We start from the raw sequence: 26,200 nt of genomic DNA, 5'->3' as shown, positions 1-26,200 counted from the left end.
GAATTTCTTTACTGATTTCATGTTCTGTATAAAAACAAACAGCTCAGCTACTAAAAGTGCTGATCCAATTCTTATAGGCCAGATTCTAATTCTTCTTGGCTTCAACAAAGTGGAAGCCCTATCAAATGATTTTCTCTGGATTGAAATATATTAATATTCAATAAAACTTCTCATTCAAACTCATTACATTTTTCCTCACACACCAAAGTACAAAGACAGCAGGCTAAATTTCTTTTAAATTATTTTATTTTTGTGTAAGCTAAAAGGAAATTTACACACTGAAATCTCAAAAGACCTTGGGCATGCACATTAACCTTGTTAGAGGTTCTTCTACATGTCTCTCTTTTTTCCATAGGAATTTCCCCAAACATTTAAAACCCATAGTTTTCACTGTATATACAGCCTAAACCATAGCAATCTATGATTATGTCATTTTACACTGTGCAAAATCCTCAAAAAATAGTGGTACAATACAACAAAAATCGGTAACAAGTAAATTCCATTGTAAGACATTCATATAATTTGGTCCTTCTCTGAATCAAACTGATTTTAAACAGACACAATCTCTTTAAACCCCTCCAATCAAGTTCTGACAATGATCCATACCCTATAACAAAAGAGCAATTGATTAAGTACCTTGCAAAAGGTCAAACAGCAACACACCAGATTGAAAAGATTAAAAAAGCCCCAAAATGTTAACAAAAGCCAGATCTGAAACAAACTCATCATACACAAAATTAAAAAAAAATTAAATTGGAGACTTTGAAGCTTATTTATGATAGCAAAAGTAATTTGACATGTAATATGAAAAATCAAGAGGACAGTCAACGAAATCTGAAAAGACTGAAGGGGATTTCACAGACAGTGAAGATTTGAGTTTTTTTTTTTTTTTATTTGAAAAGTTTTGTAAGAAGGACACCACCAGTGTATTTCACAAAGACATAAATGTATACATCCCAGCAACACAAAAAGAATAAATCTTCAAAAATGTTTACCCCTGATTATTTACATTTTTCTAATATAAATTTAGGACTTCAGTATGTAAATAAATATACATTACTATGTATACCTTTCTAGTGCGGCTTACCAACAAATCAGCTGAACTTGAATTTTTTTTTTTTTTTTTTTAATTAGAGCAAGTATGTTTTTGATGGTAGGGAAGGGGTGGAAAAAAGGAAAAGCAATAGAAACTGTCCAGTTCACATCAGTTATCAGTCTCCTTTTTCTTGGGAACTTGTGGAAGGTGTTAACGTGGCCGGGAACATCAACACCTTGGCATGCATGAACGTCAAGTCAGGAAGGCTAGCGATCACCTTGATAGCTTCTTCACTCAGGTGCTCTTCTCTTTTCGGTTTCCTATTGACAAATGAAAAAAAGACAAGTGTGTTAATGTGACTTCGCTGTAGGTCAAATGGGAGAAAATCCACTCTCAAGGTAGGCAATTAGCAATCTGCGAGGACTTGAGTATCTTTTCCTCTGCTAGTTCCTGAATCTTGTAATACTTTTGTGTAGTGTGCTTCCTGTGCCAAATCTCTCATGAAGAGTGACACATGGCCTATTTATGTTCATTAAAGCTGGGCATGCACACACAGATACTCACATGCATACCTGGACAGCTCGTATACTTTCTAGCCCTTACATTAGGCTAGAAGCATCTACACAGGCATAATTTTAAAATGTACTAAGCAGAAATATAATGCCAAAGCCTTAAACACATTACACCCGACTGGATTTTTCCCTGCCCTTCCACCCCCTAAAACTACCAAAATTACCTCAGCATTAAACAAAGTACATCCAGGGCAAGACTAAGTCATTTTAACCTCAGGCTTTCTTTATCCCCAACGGGGAATTCCAGGAGAGAATTCCCAGCTCAAAAGACCCAGTCTCAGCCTGTTGGGATGCAGACAGCAGGTCCAAAAGCAGCAGTACTAGAGCTGGTTGCTGGTGTTCTGCCTGTACACAGGCAAGACGGAACTCTGGGAGAGGGAAATCTCTAAAGCCTATAGGTCCTGTAGATGAAGTATATTTTACTGCACTGGCCCCAATTTGAGAATAAGCAGTTTGGTGCCTAGTAAAGACATGAAAATGCGTGGTGACCCAGGTCTACTCAGCAGGTGAGCCATAGAAAATGCCAAATGAGCCTCAATTTTGGCTCAAATTGAGCACATGATTGCAATTCAGACTTTATTTTTTCCTGGATATTAAATATATTGAAGGAATGGTTATACAGATTATTCACTTTAGACCAAAGATGATTTCAAATTGTTCACTATAAAAAGCCGAATTCTGTTTTATGATAAAGGATATGTGGAGTGCAGTTTGGGTGTGAGAACAGAGAGCAAAGAGTAAGTTTTTATCTAAGAAACAGTTGGTAAAGATTATTCTAGGGTTTTAACTGCCTTATTTTAGAGGCAGTATGAAATTATATTTTTTAAAAAAACAAATTTACACAGTTTATAGTTTGTGCATTTATCTGTGGTCATTGTGCATGGGTGTGAGCTAGTCTTCTGAGAATATAGGAAGAAGTAAACAGGGAGAATTTGAAAATAAAAAGTTATATCATGATCATTTCTCAAAGTCAAAGGCAGTGACCTAATTTTAGCCTATATTCTCTCTAGTGAAGATTTACCCTTTTTATCAATGGAATACAATTGAGAGTCCAGGAAAAAACATAATCATTAAAAAAAAAATTTTGTTTTTGACAAATGTGCCAGGACCTTTCAGTGGGGGATATTTTTCAGCAGTGATCAGACAACTGGATATCCACCTGCAAAAGGATGAATGTGGACTCCTACCTCACACCATATACAGAAATTAATTCCAAATGGATTAAAGACCTAAATGTAAGAGTTGAAACTATAAAAACTCTTAGGAGAAAATCTAGGTACAAATCTTTGTGACCATGATTGAGCAACTGTTTCTTAGATATGACAGCTAAATCACAAGAAAAATTAGATCTTATCAAAATTGAAAGCTTTTGTGCTTCAAAGAATACTATCAAGATAATGAAAAGACAACCTGCAGAATTGGAGAAGATATCTTGAAATCATTTCTCTGATAAAGGCTTAGTATCCAGAATATACTTAAACATCTTATAACCTAACAATAAAAAGACAAATTATCTAATTAAAATATAGGCCAAATGGCTGGGCACAGTAGCTCATGCCTGTAATCTCAATACTTTGGGAGGCTGAGGCAGGAGACTACTTGAGCTCAGGAGTTCAAGACCAGTCTGGGACAACATATTGAGACCTCGTCTCTATTAAAACAAAACAAAAGCAAAAAAGGCAAAGGATCTGAATAGGTATTTCTCCACAGAAGATATACAAATAGCCTACAAGCACATGAAAATATACTCAATATCATTAGTTATCAGGTAAATAAATATTCCCTGATATTTGCAAACCAAAATATCAATGAGATACCACTTCAAACCCCCTAGGGTGGCTATAACCAAAAAGACAATAACAAGTGTTGGTAAGAATGTGGAGAACTTGGAATGTATGTTATTGGTAGGAATGTAAAATGGTGTCATCACTTTGGAAAAGTTTGGCAGTTCCCCAAGAAGTTAAACTTAGAGTTCTTATATGACCCAGCAATTCCACTCCTAAGAGAGTTGGAAACATTTGTCTACACAAAAACTTACACAAAAATGTTCATAGCAGCATTACTCACAATAGTCAAAAAGTGAAAACAACCCAAAGTATCAACTGATTAACTGATAAATAAAATGTGCTATTTCCAATGAAATATTATGTAACCAAAAAACAAATACTACAACATGAATGAACTTGAGAACATAATGCTAAGCAAAAAAAAACCAGACTGCAGGAAAACAAAAGGCTGCAGACTGTAGAATTCCATCTATATGAAAAACCAGAAAAGACAAATCCATAGAGATAGAAAAGCAGATTAGTGGTTGCCAGGGCCTGGGGAACAAGAGGGATAAGGAGTGACTGCTAATAGATACAGGGTTTCTTTTAAGGGTGATAAAAATGTTTTGGAATTAGTGATGACGGTTGCACAACTTTGTCAATATACTAAAAACCAGTGAACTGAACACTTGATGTGTGAATTTTATGGTATGTAAATTTTTATCTCGATAAAAAGGCCTAAAAAGGAATAAAAGATCTATTCCTTTTGGCACTATTTCTTTGACCTGTGTAAACTTCAGTTAGAAGTCTGTGGCTACTAACTAGCTGTCACTAGTTAGCAGCGATTTAGAGTAGGAAATAATTTTCCTCCATATTAGGAAAGGTAGGCAAGAAGATGGAACTGTTTTAAAACTAAGAATTTGCATTTCTTTAAAAAACTCAAAGTGAGAAGTCCCTTTCACAACCTGTGTTCCAAAAGAGGATATATATTTCCCTGACACATTCAAAGGCACTTAGTAAAGAGTACTGGATATGGTTTGGTCCATGTAAAATTTCCTCTACCTTGACCACTTTAACTCCTTCTTACCCTATAGGCTATCACAGTGCCTTCTCACTTTATCTTCTGCTTATTGTCAATAGCAAAGATTTTGCTGAGCTTTATTTTTTTGCAGTTTACTTATTCAAAAGAAAAGTGAAAGAAAACCTAAACATAAGATATTAAAAATGCTTTCTGAAGTTATGCCACCAGCCTATCTCTTCTCCGTACAGTTGAGAATCACTCATTGGGACATTTTACAGTATTTTAAGACTTTACTAATTGTAAGACTTGTGGGCATTTGTAGTTTTACCATTTTCAAATGACATACATTTCTCAAAACAGAAAATATAAAGTTGGCAACTTGTTGTCTCTTCAATTTATTTTGTTTTAAAAATGATGCTGGACAGGTCCTAGAGAGTTAACTCAATACAGAATCAACAGACATTGACTTCAGGATATAATACTATAGTATTAGTTCATTCCCTATTAGTACAGAGCAAGAGAAAAAAAAATAGATTCTTAAAGTGATAGGGCTTGGAAGAGTTCTCTAGATTCAGCATGTTTCAAGGATGAGTTAAAGAATTAGGAGAGCAAGTTAATGTGGTTTAGAGCTCCTCCTAATGGCACAAAATGAATTCTCATCATTGGGATTTTCAAAACTACTATAGTTCTTTGGTTTGGTCAGTGAGACTGCAGGGGAAACAGAGTGAGGAAAGAGTAGAACTATCACAGAAAGATTTGTCCTGAAAATAGCAGGGGAAACCCAAACAAAAGCATTCTTTTTTTAAAAAGTCAAATGTGCATTAGCTTTTAGTTAACACATACAAATTTCTCACCCATGTTTTTCCATGAGAGGAGTTTCAATTTGAAGTAATGATTTATTTGGAAGGAGAAAAAATTAGAACGCAAGAAGAAAAATCCATATAGCCACATTTACAAGTAGGTTCATTGAAGAGGAGGCTTTAGCAGTGCCAGGTGGCATACTGCAAAGACATGGGGCAATGAGAACAATGGAGAGAACTGGCAGACAAACAAGGATTTACATGCTACAAAGCCATTCTAGGGAAAACCAAGGGTAGTCTACAATTATAAAATGTATAATAATGTATTTCATAATTATAAAAATTAATGGTAATAAGAAATATCTGGGGGAATAAAAGCACACAAAGTTTAAAAGACAATGTAAGAATTCAAGTAAAGTTAAGAGAGATAAACATTTATTATTCATAAGAAAAAAGGCTTTTTTAAATGGATGTTTTACTATAGAAGAATCTATTTAAAATATAAACCTGAATTTAATATGTGATTGGCATGTATTTTTTCAGGAGAAAGAGCTATAACACTTCTTTCAAATTGGTAAATAGTTCCACTTTAAAATGTGGATTTCACGGATTTGAGACAGCAGAGTTGGCGTGCCAATCAACCAGATTTGCTTTTGCACTACTGATTTCCTGGTTCAGAATACCTTCCTGTTAGAAACTGGCTTAGTCTTATGGTTAACAATAATGTAAAGCAATGGATTGTTCTAGTGCCTTATCATATAAAACTAAAGGTTTCTGAATCCCAAACACGTGGCCTGAGTGAAATTCCGTGCCTCTAGTTCCAACACTGGGAGATGGTAATTGCTTTTCTATGGGCCATGCCTCTGACGGGCTTCTAGAAAGCTTGGTAAAGTAAGGTTTTACGTCCCAAATCAGAGGTGCATGTCAATGAAAATTCCAAGAACCATCTTAATCTGTAAGTAAAAAGATCAGCCTAGGTGACTCCAGGATTATAAAACTGGGTTCCCAAAGATGATTTTCTCAGTAATTACTAAGAGAAAGGGAGAGTGTTTCTAGAATGGCTTTATGATCACAATACTTAATCAGAATAGTCTTTATAAAGTAGGGGGGAATAAAAAAGAAAAAAAACACCACATCTGTCAGCCTTTGCCAATCTCTTAATGAAATAATTCTGCTCTAATAAAGGTCATAATTAAACATAATTTGATACTATTTTCTGGACTTAGCATCGACTGACTTTTATAAAGCAAATTGTAATACAGTACGTTGAAGTACTGCCAACTTACATGCTTTTTCCTTTGGGCCGTTTTAACTCAGAATTCAAAATTTGGGTATAATTGACACCAACTGTTTACCTGGTAGATGTGCTTGTCTTCTCTACTGTGGACATGAGTCTTTCAAATGCATCAGTCACTTTGAGGCTTGAGGTGGAGATTTCCAGCTTAGAAGTTGTTAACTCATACAATTCTGGATCCACACCTTATAGTATAAAATGATAGTCAGTGATGGCAGGCTGCAATGGGTTACCCAGTTAACCACAATCCAAGATGCGAAAGGCAATATTCTGTAAACATCTGAGTCTTTTACAAACACAACATATCTTTAGAATACTGCAATACTGCATTTATTTTTTTAAATTATAAACTCTACTTTTTGGAGTTTTTATAAAACAGGAAAATAATTTTCAAATTCCATTTTGGAATGAATATATCCTAAAGCTAGCATTTATGTAGCAGATGCTACCCAAATACTTCTAAAATTTCTATCTGCTATAAAAAACTCCCTCAATTTGGATTAGAATGTGATATGAAAGTTACCAATGTTTTATAAATAGAATGCACATGATTTGTTATATGACATCCCATTTTTCAATTAACTAATCTCATTTTAAAAATTTTGCTGTTTCCTCACCTCTCTAACCATTTTTTCTCTATTTTCTTCCACAGAGAAAGATTTAGATATGGTAAAAAATCAGGTTAAATATATCATGACTAAGGACTAATCGCAGACATATACCACATTGTTCTTTCTTCAGGTTAGAGGTGGGGAGGGTAAAAGATTTTCAGAAAAGGTGAGTAAGTACTACTTTTGGACAAAATGAAAATTCTTGTCTACAGGGTTAATTATAATTCTGTAGTCTCACATCCAAATCTGGTAGTCATTAGTTCAAATATCTTGTTAGGGTAATTCAAAAGGAAGCTCAGAGGGTTCGATTTATTGCAAAAATTGATTTAAAAACTCTTCCCCATCTGACTTCATTAAAATATACATATAACTTTGTATATTTCTCATGTAATACAGATTTATAGCAATGATGACAACAAAAACATTGAAAAGAACAGTTAAAAAAAAATTTTTTTTTTTTGAGACAGTCCCTCTTTCTCTGTTGCCAGGCGCCAGGCTGGAGTGCAGTGGCATGATCTTGGCTCACTGCAACCTCTTCAAGCAATTCTCCTGCCTCAGCCTCCCGAGTAGCTGGGACTACAGGTGCATGCCACCACACCCAGCTAATTTTTGTATTTTTTAGTAGAGACGGGGTTTCACCATGTTGGCCAGGATGGGTTCAATCTCTTGACCTCGTGATCCGCCCACCTCAGCCTTCCAAAGTGCTGGGATTGCAGGCATGAGCCACGGCGCCCCGCCCAGTTTAAATATTTTAAACTCAAGCTACGCTTTGGATAATAACAATATTCAGAGTAAAAAAAAAAGTTTTTAATCCTACACTCTCCTGGTACCAGCAAATAACTTGAGAAAAAAAGTTCATGAGTTGCAGGGAATCAAAATTCTAAAGAAGAATGTCTTACTGCTTCTGCAATTTTTACTTATTTCTTTTAAAAAAATGCCCTGTAAGATCAGCAAATAAAGTTATATATAAATGCATATATTTACAAGTTTTTTCCTTTTAAGATACATTAAGGTTAATTCATAAACTGACTTCTATTAACCTTTACAGATGTAAACATAGATCTCAGATGTTTACAGAAATCAGACAAGCAAAAGCAACTTCCACAGTTACGAAGTCTAACAAGGGAGGAAGGCTATAGAAAATGTATGTTGACTCTCCCAAGTTCTCAATATTTCATTAAGGTACAGTTTCAAAATATACTTTAAAAGGACTTTCCTTTGTGTTCCTGTAATAAGAACATGGGTTGCAATTAAAATATAAAAGATTGTATATGTCTATAAAGGGACCAAATGAGCCCAAAGTACTTCCCTCTCTAAAGACTAGATTCCAGCAACCACAAAATTTAAGTTGATGTCTAATGTATAATGCAGAATAAATAACTGCATTCTGACTGGCAACAGGAAAGTGCTGGTAAAAACCTAGTTAGGTTTATAAAATACTGACCACTTGGCTGTCAAACAGTAAAGTGGTAGATTAAAAAAAAAAAAAGACAAAAAAAAAAAATCACACCCCCAATTAACTCCCATCACACCAAAAAACCTCCAAAACTATGAGATTTTTCAAAAACAAGACAACTATTTAATAATTAGAGAGTAATTTTTTTATGGAAGGTCTTTTTTTTAAACAGAACCTTAATGAGGCATAGTTTAGTTACATAACTAAAGCTAGCCAACCAAGTTCTATGCCAACCTCCTAAGTCTCACACACAAAATAATTAAATAACCGCAAGCTAAGACAAAATGACTTTCCCAGAAACAAGTCAGAAAAAGTGCAAGCAAATGGTGAAATGGAATACTAAGGAAGGTGTTGATACCTGTAGCTTGATGGTAAGTTTTAACAAAACCCAATAGCAATAAAAAGAAGCCAAAGCAAATATATAGTAATCAAATTTATATAGCAGCTAGAGCATATTAATGAAAATACTGAACAGAAATATTTAAAAGGCTCCAAAGTAATGAGAACTGCATTTGACCATGCTGATTTCACTTCCATTACAGTTCTAAACTTCTGAAACCGCTTGCTCTTCTTGCAGCTGTGTACACTGAGCCTGATTATCAGGTCATTTCTGTACTTCTTTATATAGCCACGTTATTTGTGCTCCTATGAATGGTTTTTAAATGAGTTTGAAATGTAACCAAAAATTAAATTTAAACCAGGTTTTTAGGCATCCAAAAGAAAAACAGTGACCTCATTCAAATGATAATACAGTTTATGACAAAACAAAGCTGAGAGCAAATTTAAAATGTGAGCTTAATAATTCTTGGGAATAGAGTAACAAGGAAAAGGATATACATGTTTTTGGTTGTCCCTCCCACCTCCCATTAAGTATTCTAAAATGTCAGACAACTAATTAGCTCACCCAGGTCGTTGCATAGATCAAATGTAAATTTAGAAGTAATTTAAGTAAATAGTACAGTATCATTTTGATGTAAAACCAGACACAGATTGGTTTTTCATATGCTTGCAAAATCTTGAAAACAGTAAGAATGATAACCAGGGGCTTGGACTGAGGAATCCAGTCATTCTATACCAAATGACCTTGGAACTTCCCTGCAGTAGAATCAGATTTCCATAACCAGATCTCAAGAAGGGTATCCTGGGTCCCAGGCTCACTCTTAGCTGACTCTGTTAAGTCTCCCCCATCCATACTCCATCATGGCTGCTAAACTGTTGGAAGTGGGTGGCAGCATTATCTAGTGGAATAGCACAAAACCAGCGAATTCTCAGGAACCAGGCTAGTTGTGAAACGCCACTAGTGGGGACAGAAAGGAACTCTCAGTGTGCATTCTGGGCATGGGCATCTATACTGCACCCCAACAGCTGTCTGGTGATCAATGGGCATGATTACCAGATCACATGTTGGGACAACAGTTATTCATTAAAATCATATTAAATAAAATATAAACATAAAAATGCCATTATAATTTAAATCTTTTATTCAGTTAGAAAATGACAAAGTACATTAGTCCTTTGGTCAATGAACTGAACTTTCGCAGGGCTGAACATTAATTTAACAGGCACTCGAGTAAGTTTTAATTTCTAGCTTTTAGTATCTCATAGCAATTATTTTCTACTTTTGTAACTTTTTTTTTCCCCACGGAAAACTAAAGTAAACTTTCTATTTAAGAGCTACATAAAAACAGAAATAGTTCTATGTGGGACTATATACTTAGTGCTAGACTCCAACATTTTGGAACCTAATTATATATTTAGCAACACTAATAAACAACTAACTGAATGCTGGAATTTGTAAAGGTTATATTATTACAGGCACTACAATGTAAAGTCATCTTTGTATACTAAAATATTCTATCTCTAAACTTTTGTTTTTTCAAATTTATAGAATATGCTTTTAAAATTAAGCATATAAAATATCACATTTTCCACTTAGAGGGAAAAAACCCAACAACCCTGCCTTTAACTGTCTAGGGACATTAGGGATGTTTTATTCCTAGAAACTACTTTCAGCTTTGAATATTACACTCAGAAAGTTTTCCTTGAAATACATTTCACATAAGTCATTGTTTTTTTTGGTAATCAGATACTAGAAAATAACAACAGATGAAAGAAAAGTATTAAAAAGACATTATAGAGAATACAATCTACTTGTTTCCTTGTTTATAGGAAAGTCAAGTGATGTGGTCATGCTTTTAGTAAATAAACTAGAATTGTGGTTTTAACACTCTGCTGACCTGGGATTGTGGTGCTGCTGCTAGAGCTACTGTCATCCACGGGCCCAAAGAAATCAAGGTTCAGAAGAGTGGAACCTCCACTAGCTTGAAATTCAGTGACCGTGTTGGTAGGCAGCCACACAGAAGGTAAGCCAAGGGAGGAGGGGTTATGTGTAAAAAGGGGTAAGACACACACTTGAACATGCAGGTTATAATTAGTAATCATTATACATTTTAAAAATCAACATTAAAACAATGTGTACAGTATTAGTTTTTCATTACTAAGGACATTTCTAAAGTAACAATTTAATTCAATGTACATTTTCTCATGTACAATGTAAAGAATGTAACACTGAGTAAGGTTTTAGGAGTTCAGTTCTTTCAATCAAAACTGGAAGCCATACCAGAAAGACCAAAAAGGAAAGCGTACCCGTTAAAGGGAAACAATACTTTAATCTCAACCCAATATTAAATCTCTGTACATGCCCAAATCAATGTTTCATGTTAGTAATACTGGTTTCTAATTAATGCTTTTTAAAAAGTGACAGGAGAGTTGTCAGTTTCAGGACACGCACCAATATGTTAACTTAGTTTAAAATAAAATTAAAGAAAGTCATAACTACCCTACCCTGATGTGCAACCTCAAGCTGTACTGTTCCCCTTTAACTCTGAAACAGTAATCAGAAATAGTATACATTTTTAAAGAAGTTGTTTGTTAATTAAAAAGCATGATGATTTGACTGAAGACACCAGACAACAGCAAAAAGTGCATCCAGGCTTTCCTTCAGCACTATATTAATTCAATTGGATGCTTTCCAGATATCCTAGGACCCCACTAGAAGGTCAAGCTGATAGTGTATTTTTTTCACAATGGCAATAATCGCCATTTAGACAATGGCAGGTGTTTTAGACAACAGCTGGAACAACTTAAGCACAAGGAGTAAGAGCTATTACATCTTGGGATCCACTTAAAACTTGTGGTGTCAACACTAGAAACTAGCACTGGAGTGTTACTTATTTTAAAGAGCCCACATTACATTACTGAAATAAGTTATTCCTTTTTGAGGATTTTCTTTTAAAGCCATAAGTGAAACCAATTATTTTAGAACTGCCTACTAACATTTGGAAACACGCTTTAGAAAAGGATCGTAAAATTTATTTTCTATTTGCACCTATAGTGCTCTATAAAATATTAAATCTGAAAACTACTGTGAGTCAATAAACATGGATCTATGCACATTGTTTTTGGTTAAATAATTGTGCTTTGTGCTTTGAAGCAGCCTCTAGCCACAAGACTTTGCATCCAAGAAAATTCCATAAATTAAAACTTACAGAAAAAAATTCAAGGTAATTGGTCCTAGCTAAAATACCTTTTAAACTACCTAGATATTTGTAAAAAATAAAGAAGCTTACTTTTGACTTAAAGAAACTAAAATTTTACCTGTTACCTATATTTGAACATTAATACTGTTGATAATAGTAACGGCTGGTTTCTTGAGCAATTACTATTCAGAAAGAAAGCCTGAATTTCCAAAGATAAGAATAAGTTATGTTCAAACAAAAAAGGAAATCAGCAGAGAGAAGTCTGTCTGAACTTTGTAGCTTTCTTAACTCTAGCTCTGGTGCTAGAGGCTCTACGGAGAGACGTACCATCTAAAGGGTTAGTAAGGCCACTGCTACTCCAGTCAAACTGGACGGGTGGTAGAGACTCCTAGAGTTGAAAACCAAAAAATCAAAATTAATCAGTACATGTTGTAGCAATGTAAAGAATCCTTAAAAAAAAATTTTTATAGCAAGACCATTAGGCAACAAAGTACCTAAAGACAAAATTAGGATAATTTACAATTTCAGAAGGTTACCTGCAAATATTAGCACAAACTGAAATTGTAAAATTTACAAACAGTACAGGTTATTGACATTTAAAAAGTTGTATCTGGGAAATGAAATTATCTTTACATTTTTAAACAAATTTATGAACGGATTCTACGTCAAGATTTCAATCTATTCTCAAATCATGATTTAAACTATTAGCTTGATTACAATAAAAATATTAAAATTAAAAACATGCTTTTTTCACTAAAATGATTAAATTTAAGTGACTAGCAGCTTAAAAGTTATTAATATAATACAATAGAGAAAGTACCACATTGAAAGTGAGGAGAATTGGTTTATTCAAGACAGGGTAACCACTAAGTAAGTAAATAGTAATATGCTCTTGTACAGTTCAGTTAATTCAGTTGGTCTTCTTATAATATAAAACAAGAAGGTTCAAAGTCCAAGGTCTATCTGGTTGCTTACAATTTTCTAAATTTTGAAGAAAATTAGGGGCAGATAAACGAGACATTTTTAAAGTGTTGATTTAAAATATCTATTTTAATTAACTTCTTTAACTTAGAAATTACTTACTAGATACCAGAATTTAATTTTGGACTGGATATCAGAATTTAATTTTGGGTATCATCCTTGTACAGGGGCCATGCTAATCGCCTCCGTACCTTGCCAATTTTTGTAATGTGCTGCTGAACTGAGTGCAGAATTTTTAAAACAATACACTAAAAAGATGCTCAGAGCTAATTTGACTATTCCATGGGCTTAAATTTCATAACTGTTAAACATATAAAGATAAAATAAGCAAATGGTAAATTTAAGATGGAAGGCAGTGCAAAAACATTTTTAGAATGAGCATTCACACTTCATTTTAGGAATATTTTTAAAAGAAAAAAAGTTGGTTTCTTTTTTCTTTTCTTTTGGAGGTGGTGTTAAAATAACCTGTATTTTATTAGACTTTTGATATCAAAATGTTATCATCTCTTTTTGGACATCATTTACCACTACGCTTTATTGTAAGGTAGGCACTGTACTATTAAAACTTTACATTAATTTTTTTCTGGGTAGGTAAGGTCACTTGCTGTTTTCTATAGGAAAGGAGCACGAATCAGTTATTTTTGAAAGTCTAATCCCATGATATTATAATATGACTGTCTGGATAACTGGAATCAATGACAGGCAAATTAATTTAAGTAATCAGTCTCCAAAAATCAGGTCCAGCCTGGAGCACAAGGTATAAACCGAGTAAAATACTAACATTAGTTAGTTAGTGGGTGCCAGGGGTAGGGATGGTTGTGGGGTGGTGACTATGTGTTCTTTGTGCTGATGGAAGAGTTTTGTATCTTGGCTGTGGTGGTGGTTACATGAATCTACCTATGTGATATAATGATATAGAACTATATACACATATTGTGCCAATGTCATATACCTGGTTTTTACATTATAGTATATTATGTAAAATATAACCATGGGGGAAATTGGTAAAGAGTAAAAGGCACTACTCTGTACTATATTTGTAACTTCCTATGAATCTATATTTCAGATAAAAGTTAAAAAACTGCTGCTGAAAACCTAATTTATAACGTACCTGCACAGCTAATAACTATTTAGAAAAAATGGTCTGTAGCTGATCTTAAAAGCAAACAAACATCTCTAAACATTCTAGTAGATTCAACTTACTCCACTTCTAGATCAGTGACACCTTTGGTCATATTCACTGAATAAATGGACAAAATCTAGGTTTATCCAGTAACAATTTCTGGATAAATGGACCAAGTTCTTTCATGAACACATTCTATCTGAATGATGTCAAGTAGCTGGGTGCTTAGAGATATTTCAATGATTTGCTGAAATCCAAGCTTCTCAAATCCCTATTTGAGTATGGTATTTTGGAGACAGCCAAAATTATAATAATGAGGTGATAAACACAAATCAACATTTAATCGAAATGAAGAAAGTGAAAAACAGGATACTGAAGCAAAACAAGACTAAAACTAATGGTGTTCACAAGTATGGAAACTCAGAGAAATCACTAGGCAAATAAGGCCATATTAAAAAGAACAAAAACATGGAGACAGGAGACTGGGATTCATGATTTTGGGAAAATCACTTAGCCTTTCCAAATACATTTTCTTGCTGTAAAGAGTGAGCATGGTGGCCAGGCGCCTGGGCTCACGCCTGTAATCGCAGCACTTTGGGAGGCCAAGCTGGGTGGATCACCGAGGTCAGGAGTTCGAGACCAGCCTGGCCAACACAGTGAAACCCTGTCTGTACTAAAGATACAAAAATTAGCCAGGTGTGATGACAGGTACCTGTAATCCCAGCTACGCAGGAGGCTGAGGCAGGAGAATCACTTGAACCCAGAGGTAGAGGTTGCAGTGAACTGAGACTGCACCATTGCACTCCAGCCTGGGTGACAGAGCAAAACTCCATTTCAAAAAAAACCAAGTGAGCTTGGAACTAGATAATCATTTTTTCTAACCTAAAATACTCATATCAGGCAGTCTAAGAGAAGTTGCTAGTTGTGACTAGATGGATAACTGATAGAGTGTTGACCCTACTCAGTGATGACTAAAGTGTGGTTAAAGTATTGACTTAATTAATTAAGAGGGAAATCAGTAATGGTCACAATGATGTGACTTTGAAATTCAGCAGATAAAAATTAAAACACATACAAAATCCCAAAAAAGGTATAATTTACTGTTTTTCACCCTTAAACTATCTTTTTAGATAAAAGTATCTTATAAAAAATATTAAGTTATTAATAAGTTGATAAATTTTTAAACAAGAGGTGCAATAGTTATAAGATCAATGAATACAAGCCAAGTTGGAAGAAAAAAATAAACTCAATGGGTACCAAAATTGGGACAGAATAGACAGACCCAAAAACCTGCAGTCATAATGGGAATTAAACAATTGTGCTTGTGCTAAGTTTGAAAGCCACTATTGCTTCTAGCACTAAAGGCTAGGACTGTTCTATCTAAAAGAAATATGACTAGTAGGAAGATGTAACTTCTGTCCTGCATGGCCAAAAAGTAAAATTATACACACACACATATATATATGTGTTTGTGTGTATGTAGCATGCCAATGAAGAATGGTAAGAAATATCATTTGTAGGTTGGGTGTGGTGGCTCACGTCTGTAATCCCAGCACTTTGGGAGGTTGAGATGGGCGGATCACTTGAGGTCAGGAGTTCGAGACCAGCCTGGCCAACATGGTGAAACCACATCTCTACTAAAAATACAAAAATGAGTCTGGTGTTGTGGCACGTCTCTGTAGTCCCAGCTACTTGGGAGGCTGAGGCAGGAGAACTGCTGGAACTCGGGAGGTGGAGGTTGCAGTGAGCCAAGATTGTGTCACTGCACTCCAGCCTGGGTGACAGAGCAAGACTCTGCCTCAAAAAAAAATTATATATATATATATATATATAAAATTTTTTGCAAAGAGATTCTTTAGAAAATGTACTTCAGATGTTTGCTAAAATTTTTTTGAGGCAGGGTTTTGCTCTGTCGCCCAGGCTGGAGTGCAGTGGTATGAACGCAGCTCATTGCAGCCTCAACCTTCTGAGCTCAAGCAATTCTCCCACCTCAGCCTCCCGAGAGGCTGGGACTACAGGCTCATGACATCATGCCTGGCTAATTTTTGTGAGGCAGGGTTTTGCCATGTTGGTTGGCTAGGCTGGTCTTGAACTCCTGGGCTCAAATAATCCACCTACCTTGGCCTCCCAAAGTGCTGAGATTATAGGCATGAGCCATGACTGTTAAATATTTTAACCTGAGTCAGAGGTATGGTGTCAAGCAAGGACCATACAATTCTGTGACGGAGGTCAGGCATCTCAGCACAAAATTCTAAACTGACACATTTTTCATTAGGTCATCTGGACTACATTTTGTCAAGCCATAGTGAAATTATGTAAGACAGATAAGCTATGACTAAAATGAAATACACAGTAAGATCAAATCAGAGGCAAAAATGACAGGCAACAGCTAACTGACACAAAAGCAATAGTTTATGGGGTTGTAAAGTGGAAGTTGTTAGATGGAGGAGGAAGCAAAACTAGCAACAAATGGTCTCAATAAGAACAGCTCCATTTTCAGTAAATATACCAAGTAGTTATTCAAAATACCTAACACTTTAGGAGTAAGAATGCAGATGGAGGCAGATATAAAAATGTGCTATAGGAAAGGTAATTCTGAAGTATGCATACACAGGGCAGACCTGGGAGAGCAGTTTATAGCCAGAGGGCATATCAGGGCAACAAAATCAAGGTAACTAAAGACAGTCTACCTTCGGAGACATTCTGCCCAAGCCACCTTGTCTGCTGCCCAACCATCAAGGCCAGGCATTGTAAACACCAAGGTCCTCTGGCCCACTAATTCAGTGTTAGTAATAAGCTGGTTTTGAAGTAATGTTTAAGCTATGCCCAAGTATAAAACACAGTGGTACACAGCAGTAATATTAGATGTTTCTTGAAACACACCTAAAATGGCAGAACCTATGCTTTACATGATTTTTTTTTTGGTCTTATTTTTGCTTTACACATTTTCTAAAGTATGTTCTTCAAAACACTAATTCTGCAGGTGTTACCACTCCCCTCTCCTCTGGTCTCTGCCAAAAAAAAGGTCCTGTGGCCAAGTAAATTTGAGAAATGAATTAAAATTAAATAAGCCATTCACTGCAGGACTCTTTAGTGTCCTTAATGTGTGTTGTGATCTCTAAGGATGGTTATGGGGGTATGATATGAAGTATTTCCCAAACTTACTTTACCCTGGAACCCTTTAGTGGACCATCTTTGGTGATTAATGTTCAATGGAAACACATTTTGGGAAAGGCTGTCCAAACATACACTTTTTGTGTTAGATACAATTAAGGATGACATCTAAGGTTAAGAAATGACAAAACATAGCAAGAAATGGTAATATTCACTTAAAAATACTAATCTTCTACAAAAACAATACTTAACCAGCACTGAGTCAGTTTCTAACTTGATATGGTAAGAGTGCAAGCCCAAATGGCCCATTTTCCACAGATAAAAAGTGACAGAAGACTTCATATTAACATAATAGTCTGAAAAAAAAATTTGTGCTTAAGTGTGCCAAGAGGGTAAAAAATAAGAAAGGCAAGACAGTTTTCTGGCTAGGTGTGGCGGCTCACGCCTATAATCCCAGCACTTTGGGAAGCTGAGGTAGGTGGATCACCTGAGGTCATAAGTTCAATACCAGCCTGGCCAACATGGTGAATAAATACCCCGTCGCTACTAAAAAACACAAAAATTAGCTGGGCATGGTGGCACATGCCTGTAGTCCCAGCTACTCAGGAGCCTGAGGCAGGAGAATCACTTGAACCCAGGAGGCAGAGGCTATAGTGAGCCAAGATTGCACCACTGCACTCCAGCTTGGGAGAGAGAGACTCCATCTCAAAAAAAAAAAAAAAAGACAGTTTTCCATTTTCATAATGCATAGATTGTTTAAAGGTCACATCATTTTCAACTTAAATAATCGTTTTGCTTAAACTCTAAAAACAAGTTTAAGGTGATAAACATACCTAACCTTTACTTACTGCTTTATAAAATTTCACAGGATTCCAGAAAAAAAAATACACATATAATGGCAGACTTATAGAGTTGGTGTAAATAGTGTTTCCTCCCAACTTTTTTTTGTTGAAAATACAGCACTTACCAGATTTGTGTCAGTAATTATCACACAATATTCAAACTGTAAGGGACTTTAGAGATACCTGTTTTAAACCCTTCAATTTATAGGTAAAGAGATGAAGGCCTGCACAGGTTTAAGAACTTATCCAAATCACCCAGTTCTCAAATTGTGCTTTTCTGTTTTTGAAAATTAAAGACAATTTGTTCATTGTATTCCAAGGGATGTTAATCAAAATCATGTTCATCATTAAATCAAGCTTTAAAAATATTTTTAAAACTAACAGTCATAAATGAAGGAAAAAGGCAGTATGTGTGGATATGTATGTAAATACATGCATAAACATATTTATACACATAGATATTTTTACCTGGAACTGATCAGATGTGCATGTGTTCATATCTGGTGACATGGTGGCTGTCTGACCGATGGAAGCTATTTTTTCTGCAGCAGAAAGTGGTTTCAATGGTTCCTTGGTGGGCTCTAACATACCCTGAAAAAGGAATATTAACCTTTAATGGGGGTGGGGGCACACAGCCTATAAACTTAATCTATCAGAAAGAAGAAAGAAAAAAACAGGTCACTTGGAAAGTACTGAAGACAAAAAGGAACTAGTCTTAATTTTTTTTTTTAAGAGACATTTTTAAGAGATAAGGTCTCATTATGTTGCCCAGGCTGGCCTCAAACTCCTTGGCTCAAGGGATCCTCCTGCCTCAGGCTCACGCCACCACACCTGGCTATTCTTAAATGTTACTAACTGAAAATCCTATAGCACTATAATGAGAACCATTTCACAATAATATCTTTAGAATCTAAAGTTTTTGAAGCAAGACTTTGTACTTTAAATCAGATGTTTTAAAGTACAGTTATTACTATCACATGAAAGCACAAGCACAACTCAGGATGGGTGGGGGAGACAATGTCACATCTAACCTCTAAGAATCCAACACTTTAATGACACTAAAATTACAGGAAATGGTACCCTTTGTACACACTACCCCATGAAGCGAGAGCTGATTCTAAAACACGGCATATAATATGACATCTGTGTCCTTCAGTGTGAATTTAATGTTTGATCCTGATCTCTGATGGCACTGGAGTCTTAATACTTAGTTCTTTGGACAGGCAAAGTACATCTATAGCCTTTTTAGAGAGGAAAACATCTTACAGGTACCACTGGATTTGCTACAAAATCTAATATACTTTTTTTTTTTGAGATGGAGTTTCGTTCTTGTTGCCCAGGCTGGAGTGCACTAGTGCAATCTCGGCTCACTGCAACCTCCACCTCCCAGGTTCAAGCAATTCTCCTGCCTCAGCCTCCAGAGTAGCTGGGATTACAGGTGTCCACCACCATGCCTGGCTAATTTTTTGTAATTTTTAGTAGAGATGGGGTTTCACCACATTGGCCAGGCTGGTCTCAAATTCCTGACCTCAGGTGATCCACCTGTCTTGGCCTCTCAAAGTGCTAGGATTACAGATGTGAGCCACCACACCCGGCCTAAAACACTTTTTGAGTAAGAAAGATAGATGTTCAGTATGGCTATAAAAATAAAGAGAAAAAACATCAGCATTTTGCATCAACACTCTACCAAACTCAAAATGAGTAATCTAGGCCTGAAAAAAGTCAAACTCTTACATATTTTAAAATAATATCTGATAAGCTTTTGAATATTTATCAATCAAAGGTTACATCCTAGACAAAATCACCCTTAACTGGACCAAAAAGAAAAAAAATTGAAAGCTGCTAAGTCATTAATGTTAGAATCTGTAAATTTCTAAAATTTTCAGAATCCCTGCCTTCTCCCTCCCCCAATAAGCGTAAACTAACGAAAACAATTTGCAGAATCAATTCTTAACAGTAGCACATCTAAAAGGCTTAAACTAGCAGCTAGAAAAATGAAATAAATTCATGGCCTAACTCAATACTATATGCATTATACAGGCTCTCTAGTGTGCCCCTATGCAAAGATGATACATTTGGCAAACAATTACTAGTCTCAGCCAAGTTTTCTAGTTTGAATGATCACTTTAAGCAGTGATTCTCAAATTGTGATCCCCAATCAGCAGCTTTTGTGTCACCTTGGAACTTGTCAGATGTGCAAATTCTTGAGCCTACCCCAGAAATACTGAGTAAGAAACTGGGGGTGGTGCTTGGCAATTTGTGTTTTAACAAGTCTTCCAAGTGATTCTGATATACATTAAAGTTTAAGAACCAGTGGCTTAAATGATCACTTCACATACTATTTCTCCAGGTGAGATCAAAAGATTACTGAACATCTCATGCGTGTAAGGCACCATGGGTAAATTCAGGTATAAACTTAAAACTTGATATTAAAAAAAAAAGTTTCTAAATGAAAGATATCACAAAGATGGAGGAGGGAAGATACATTTATATTCATTCAACAAACTCTGATATTAAAGCTTATAGAAATAGTAGCCACAAGTATGAGCTGACAGATGTGAAAATAAATCAGAAAAAAGAAAAAAAAAAGAAGTGGAAAAAAGCCCATAGAAATAGTAAAAACATTACTAATAAAGGTTGAAAAATAAAGCGTTAAGTTTTAGCCTCTAACTTCTCACAGAACTGCTAATGGGCTGAGGCTACACATAAGCATTAAGTGGGGGTCACTGCCCCTAATATGCTGAATCAAAGTGCCTACAAATTAAATTCCTAGTTCCATAATGTCAGCAACCTCTGGATTGCTACTCCTTGAGGAAAAAAAAAATCCAAATAACCAAAAAGTTAAAGAAATATCCAGTATTATACCGTATTTACCTACAACAGAAAACAATGTAAGGATCATCAAAGTATTTTTAAAGTACAAGATAACCATTTACAAAGGAGTAGATACTGATTTTAAAAAACAAAACTCAAGAATAGAAAATTCCACAAAACAAAATGTTCCAATTCAAAATTAATTAGTGGTTATTAATGAAGAAAGTTTGTAGATTTTTAAAAAAGGTCAAGTTGCACAGCAAATTCACTGTCACATGCACGTAATGGGTTCTATAAATTTCTTTTTTCTTTTGAGATGGAATCTCGCTCTGCTACCCAGGCTCAAGTACAGTGGTGCGATCTCGGCTCACTGCATTCTCCACCTCCCAGGTTCAAGTGATTCTCCTGCCTCAGGGTTCCAAATAGCTGGGATTACAGGCGTATGCCACCACACCCTACTAATTTTTTGTATTTTTAGTAGAGACGGGGTTTCACTGTGTTAGCCAGGATGGTCTCGATCTCCTGACCTCGTGATCCACCCATCTTGGCCTCCCAAAGTGCTGGGATTACAGGCGTGAGCCACCGCCCCAGCCCAGATTGTATACATTTCTATACCAAAGATTCCATCATTATTTTTTCCTTTATTCTCACAGTATTTTTTCCTTATTTTCCATTTAACGGTTATAGTAATGTTTTTAGTTTGATGGGTCATTTTTATTCATCAATAAAAATATATTTTTTTATCAGTAAAAATAAAGACATGAAAAAAACCACAAACATCAAACTTTAAAATGTGACTGATTCTTGAGAAGGAACAGAATGAAAATGCCTCAATTTCCCAGGACTACCTGGCATATCTGAAAAAACAAAATTCAATACATTTAAAACATTAATGGAAAAACTAAAAACCTATTATGAGTCCTGGCTTATTTTCACTATAATCTGGCATTTCTAAGCTTTTATATACATCTATACCCTTGCTATTGCAATATTTAAAATTAATAACTGGATTAAAACAAATTCTATCTTTAGGGCTTCAGCTACTTCAGCTTCCTTTTCTTTAAAACAAGTTTAGAAAAGAAAAAGAGAATCCTCCAGAGGTGCATTTTACAGTTAAATATGCTAATATTATTAAGATAAAAATTTTCAATCTAAAAACAGTATCTGTAATTAATGAAATATTTTAAAAGTCCTGCGATCAGTATTTGATGAGATTTATGAGATTAAAAAAGATCTATTTATACCCTTAAGATTCCAACACTAAATGTCTTTTAAAATACATTTCTATGTCATGCTGCGTAAGATGATTTTACAGAATAAATGTAGTAATGATAAATACATGCAGAGAGATTTTTGTACTTACCAATCCTGCTGCATACATGGGCACTATAACAGGTTGCTTCTTATTGCCCGTGAAGAGCTACAAGCATGTGTTAGAAAGAACATATATTTAGAGAATAATCATACAATGAAATAGTTTTAAAATATGCTTGCAATGTGAATTGCATATTGTGAATGATAAATTGCTGAAATTTAAAAATTGCCCATATGGGGTTATATTTTTTATCTCCCAAATTCCTTAATTTTATATTTAAGGAAAACTACTAAAACAACTTTTTCTAAAAATAACTATTGATTAGAGAAAAATTTAGGTAGATTGATGTTTAAAAGTCAGCACATTCAATATAAATGAACATTTAAACCAAATATTTGTTTTCTGAAGAACTACCTTACCACAGCTTTAACGGAAGTATAACAGAATTTTAAAGCACTCACAGGTTGATTAAAAGACTCACAATGTTTCGAGTGTCTATTCCCAAGGAGCACAAAAGCTTCTTGTTGCTATGGGAGCCGCCCCACTGGTATCTCAAACCATGTGCATCATGGATATCCTGTAGCTCAGTCCACACATCTAGCAATTCCCTGCAAAGGCCATGATGAAGCCATCAACAATAGGTTACTCAATAATGTTCCCATGAGTTCTACTTGTAATAAGGCTGTGACATATTACACATTCCAATTACTCTTGGGTTCAACATGAGTGTACAATTATTTAAATGAAATCAAGAGCTAACACTTATAGTCATTAGAAAACTAAGGCCAGGCACAGTGGATTACGCCTGTAATCCCAGCACTTTGGGAGGCTGAGGCAGGCAGATCACCTGAGGTCAGGAGTTTGAGACCAGGCTGGACAACATGGTGAAACCCCATCTCTACTAAAAAATACAAAAAATTAGCCAGGTATGGTGGTGGGTGCATGTAATCCCAGCTACTCGGAAGGCTGAAGTTGGAGTGAGCCGCAATTACTCCATTGCACTCCAGCCTGGGTGACAGAGTGAGACTCTGTCTCAAAAAAAAAAAAAAAAAAAGTTATTTCATTGTGAAATTTCAGAACGTCAGCAAAAGAAATCTTAAACTATAAATTTAATGTGACGGTAGAATAAAATTTTACCTCCCATCTATCTTTTTTCTCAGAAGGCTATTTAGAGGATGTGCTCTCAAGGGATCTAAGTGAAGGGAAGTCCCAAGACAATGTATGTGTAAGCCCATATTGAAACTATTCTAGATGGGAGCAGAATGATGAGGGGTTGGATCACAGGTAAAAGTGTATGAACAAGCTCTTAATGGGTAGGGAAACACTAAGTAAATGAAAAAGAGAAATCCAGGAAGAAGTTGTACTATAAAGAAAACAGTGGCTTAAGAGTGAACAATATATACATGATTATAATAATGAAAACACCAAATAAGAAATTAACCAAAAATTGATATATGGGGAAGACGAGGGGAGGAAAATAGCAGAGGTAAGATCTAAACTTTCATTTATCATTCTAATAAGTCAAAAAATAATATGTAACATCAACTGACTAGAATATTGACTTAGAAATATAAAAAGAAATAGCTCAAAAGTAAAGAGGCAAGGAGTTTGTTTTTTAGAACAACATGATTAGATTTTGACACATTGTTTTTGAGCCTTAATTTTTTTTTGTTTTTGACATAGAGTCTTGCTCTATCATCCAGGCTGGAGTGCAGTGGCATGATCTTGGTTCACTGTAACTTCCGTTTTCTGGGTTCCAGCGATTCTCATGCCACAATCTCAATCCCAAGTAGCTGGGATTACAGACATGCACCACCACACCCTGCTAATTTTTTGTATTTTTAGTAGAGATGGGGTTTCACCATGTTGGTCAGGTCTCAAACTCTTGACCTCAGGTGATCCACTGTGCCTGGCCTGAACCTTACTGTTTTAAGATAAACTTATAAATTAGAACTGCTGAAACTAACAAAAACACATGCTTTCTAAAAACTGTCTCCTACTTACCCACTTTCAGATAAGGCCTCTCTTGTTTTTACTGGCAAGGTGCTTGTTTCCAGCAAGTGCTTCAGGGAAGTGACTTCCTCTTCAGCATCAGGGACAAGTATGGAAGGAAAACATGCTTCGAAAATTCGCTCCAGGCGGTTTAATAAAGCTGTCTGCATCAAAACACCCCCCAAAGTTTATTTTAATTTAATTTTGATATCATAGTTATATCATTAAAATGCAAACACATGCACTCTCTGTCCACTAGTGTAAGAGAGGAAGAGAACCACCACTCAGATACAGAAAACACTAGTGAAAAGAACACAACTACTCATGAAACAATCATTCTAAATGATTAATTTAAATAATGATGATGATCATATGTAGGTGACAAGTAAAAAGTAGCAACGTGCCAAACACTAATACCTGGTACTTTACGTGCATTATCTTAATCCGTTACAAAATTCTACGAAAAAGAAAGTATTATCCAATTGTATAGTAAGAAAGCAATCTCAATGTTTGAGCAAAAACAAAACAAAACAAAAACCCAAAGAGCATTTATATTCTTTCCACCACACTGGAATGTTTCTTATCACCACTCAGCTACTCTAGATTTAGGAACAATAAGATTGGATGCTTGTGAAAAGTATTATGCTATTATAGCTAAACAATCATTTTCTTGGACATAAACAGGAATTTTGAAAGCCTTTTGGAAATACCTTTGCTACTAATAATACAAACCAAAGTAGGAAAGAATATCTCAATTTTTACTGATAAAAAATTAAAAAGCTCATTCATCATTTTGGCGATATGTGTTATCTTTTAGAAATTCCATTTCTCTAATTGTCTTTGTTGCATGTATATGTATATTTTTTAACAGAATACTATTCCCCTAAGTAAAGCCTGCATATTCCCTAGAGTATTTTCATCAAGAACAAACAGATACATTTCTTGGCATTTATTAAGCATTTTTATTAACTAAAACTTGCTGGACTTAGAGCAACTTACTTTTTTGGTACCACTAGGTTTATCATACAAGTGCAACCTACAATAACATTTATTCCCATTTCCTAAGTGTATTTCAGATACATGTAAGATATTTTCCAACTCAGCCCAATTTACCATTTAAACATCAACTAGGAATACAAACTGTTAATAAGTTAAAGCCTGTTGTAAGATTAAGTTTACTATTGAATTGACAGACTGTACAAGCAAAATGCCACATCATGGTGGTACTTCCTGCCAAGTAACAAAAACAAGTTGATGTTTGATTTCTGTTTTGTAGTGCAGTGAGCACCCAGGAAAATTAAAAAAAAAAAAAAGAAGAAAAAAAAGAACCAAAATCTCTCTTTTGGAAGCTGTACCAGAGCAAAAACTTAACACTGCATAATTAGTCTCAGGGTACTCTTCTACTAATTCTACAAAAGTTACTCTCACATCATCATTATATTCCTATGTGTGATATTGGAAAAGTTCTCACTATCAATTTTGAACCCTAAGTAAAGGGTAGCCTCAAGATCCCAAGGCGGGTGAAACTTGAGTGTGTCAAGGGGCCCTTGCTCTCACTTGCCTCAACAGAGGGAATGGACCAACATTATTTTTAAAGGGATCATATAACCACTTAATTAGATACATGATGAGCACTGGCTCCTCCTGGGCGGGGAAGGTAAACAAAAAAACTCACATATGACCAAATTTTATTTCTCTGTAAGTTAAATCTTGTATCCTCTTTATCATCTTTTTAATGGGATAGAAAAAAAATGTTTACCACAGGAAGAAAGAAATGACCCTAAAACACATTCAACCATTTGGGCAATGTTACACATAACTGGCAGGTGTCAAGACACCAGCAGAATTCTCAAATGAATGGAATGAAGCTGAGGAAAAGAAACATTAACTTAATCGTCCCAATTTTTATTTCTTCTTCAGGCTT

At 35.2% G+C, this 26,200-nt stretch overlaps 1 protein-coding gene and 1 non-coding gene across 4 annotated transcripts in view; both read right to left on the bottom strand.

The window, feature by feature from the left end:
• Window positions 1-228: 228 nt before the first annotated feature.
• The window catches only part of AFTPH (aftiphilin), a 66,370-nt gene continuing 40,398 nt past the window's right edge, over window positions 229-26,200 (bottom strand). For 2 of the 3 annotated variants that reach the window (XM_012477231.2, XM_012477232.3), the window contains exons 3-10: window positions 24,289-24,440; window positions 22,766-22,892; window positions 22,333-22,389; window positions 18,624-18,746; window positions 12,423-12,483; window positions 10,794-10,877; window positions 6,551-6,674; window positions 229-1,356 (exon numbers count right to left, since the gene is read on the bottom strand). In XM_012477231.2, the coding sequence (XP_012332654.1) occupies window positions 1,212-1,356; window positions 6,551-6,674; window positions 10,794-10,877; window positions 12,423-12,483; window positions 18,624-18,746; window positions 22,333-22,389; window positions 22,766-22,892; window positions 24,289-24,440 (873 nt within the window). In that variant the 3' untranslated portion in view covers window positions 229-1,211. The remainder of the gene's footprint in view (window positions 1,357-6,550; window positions 6,675-10,793; window positions 10,878-12,422; window positions 12,484-18,623; window positions 18,747-22,332; window positions 22,390-22,765; window positions 22,893-24,288; window positions 24,441-26,200) is intronic. The other variant, XM_012477233.2, reaches the window with a different exon arrangement.
• LOC135269802 (U6 spliceosomal RNA) lies at window positions 13,199-13,308 on the bottom strand. The gene has a single exon (XR_010338055.1). It is a non-coding gene; the product is annotated as a U6 spliceosomal RNA (small nuclear RNA).

Source organism: Aotus nancymaae, unplaced genomic scaffold, assembly GCF_030222135.1.
Source record: "Aotus nancymaae isolate 86718 unplaced genomic scaffold, 86718_ANA_hifiasm-v0.15.2.pri h1tg000057l, whole genome shotgun sequence".
NCBI lineage: Eukaryota > Metazoa > Chordata > Mammalia > Primates > Aotidae > Aotus > Aotus nancymaae.
This window is presented reverse-complemented; position numbering and strand designations above follow the sequence as displayed.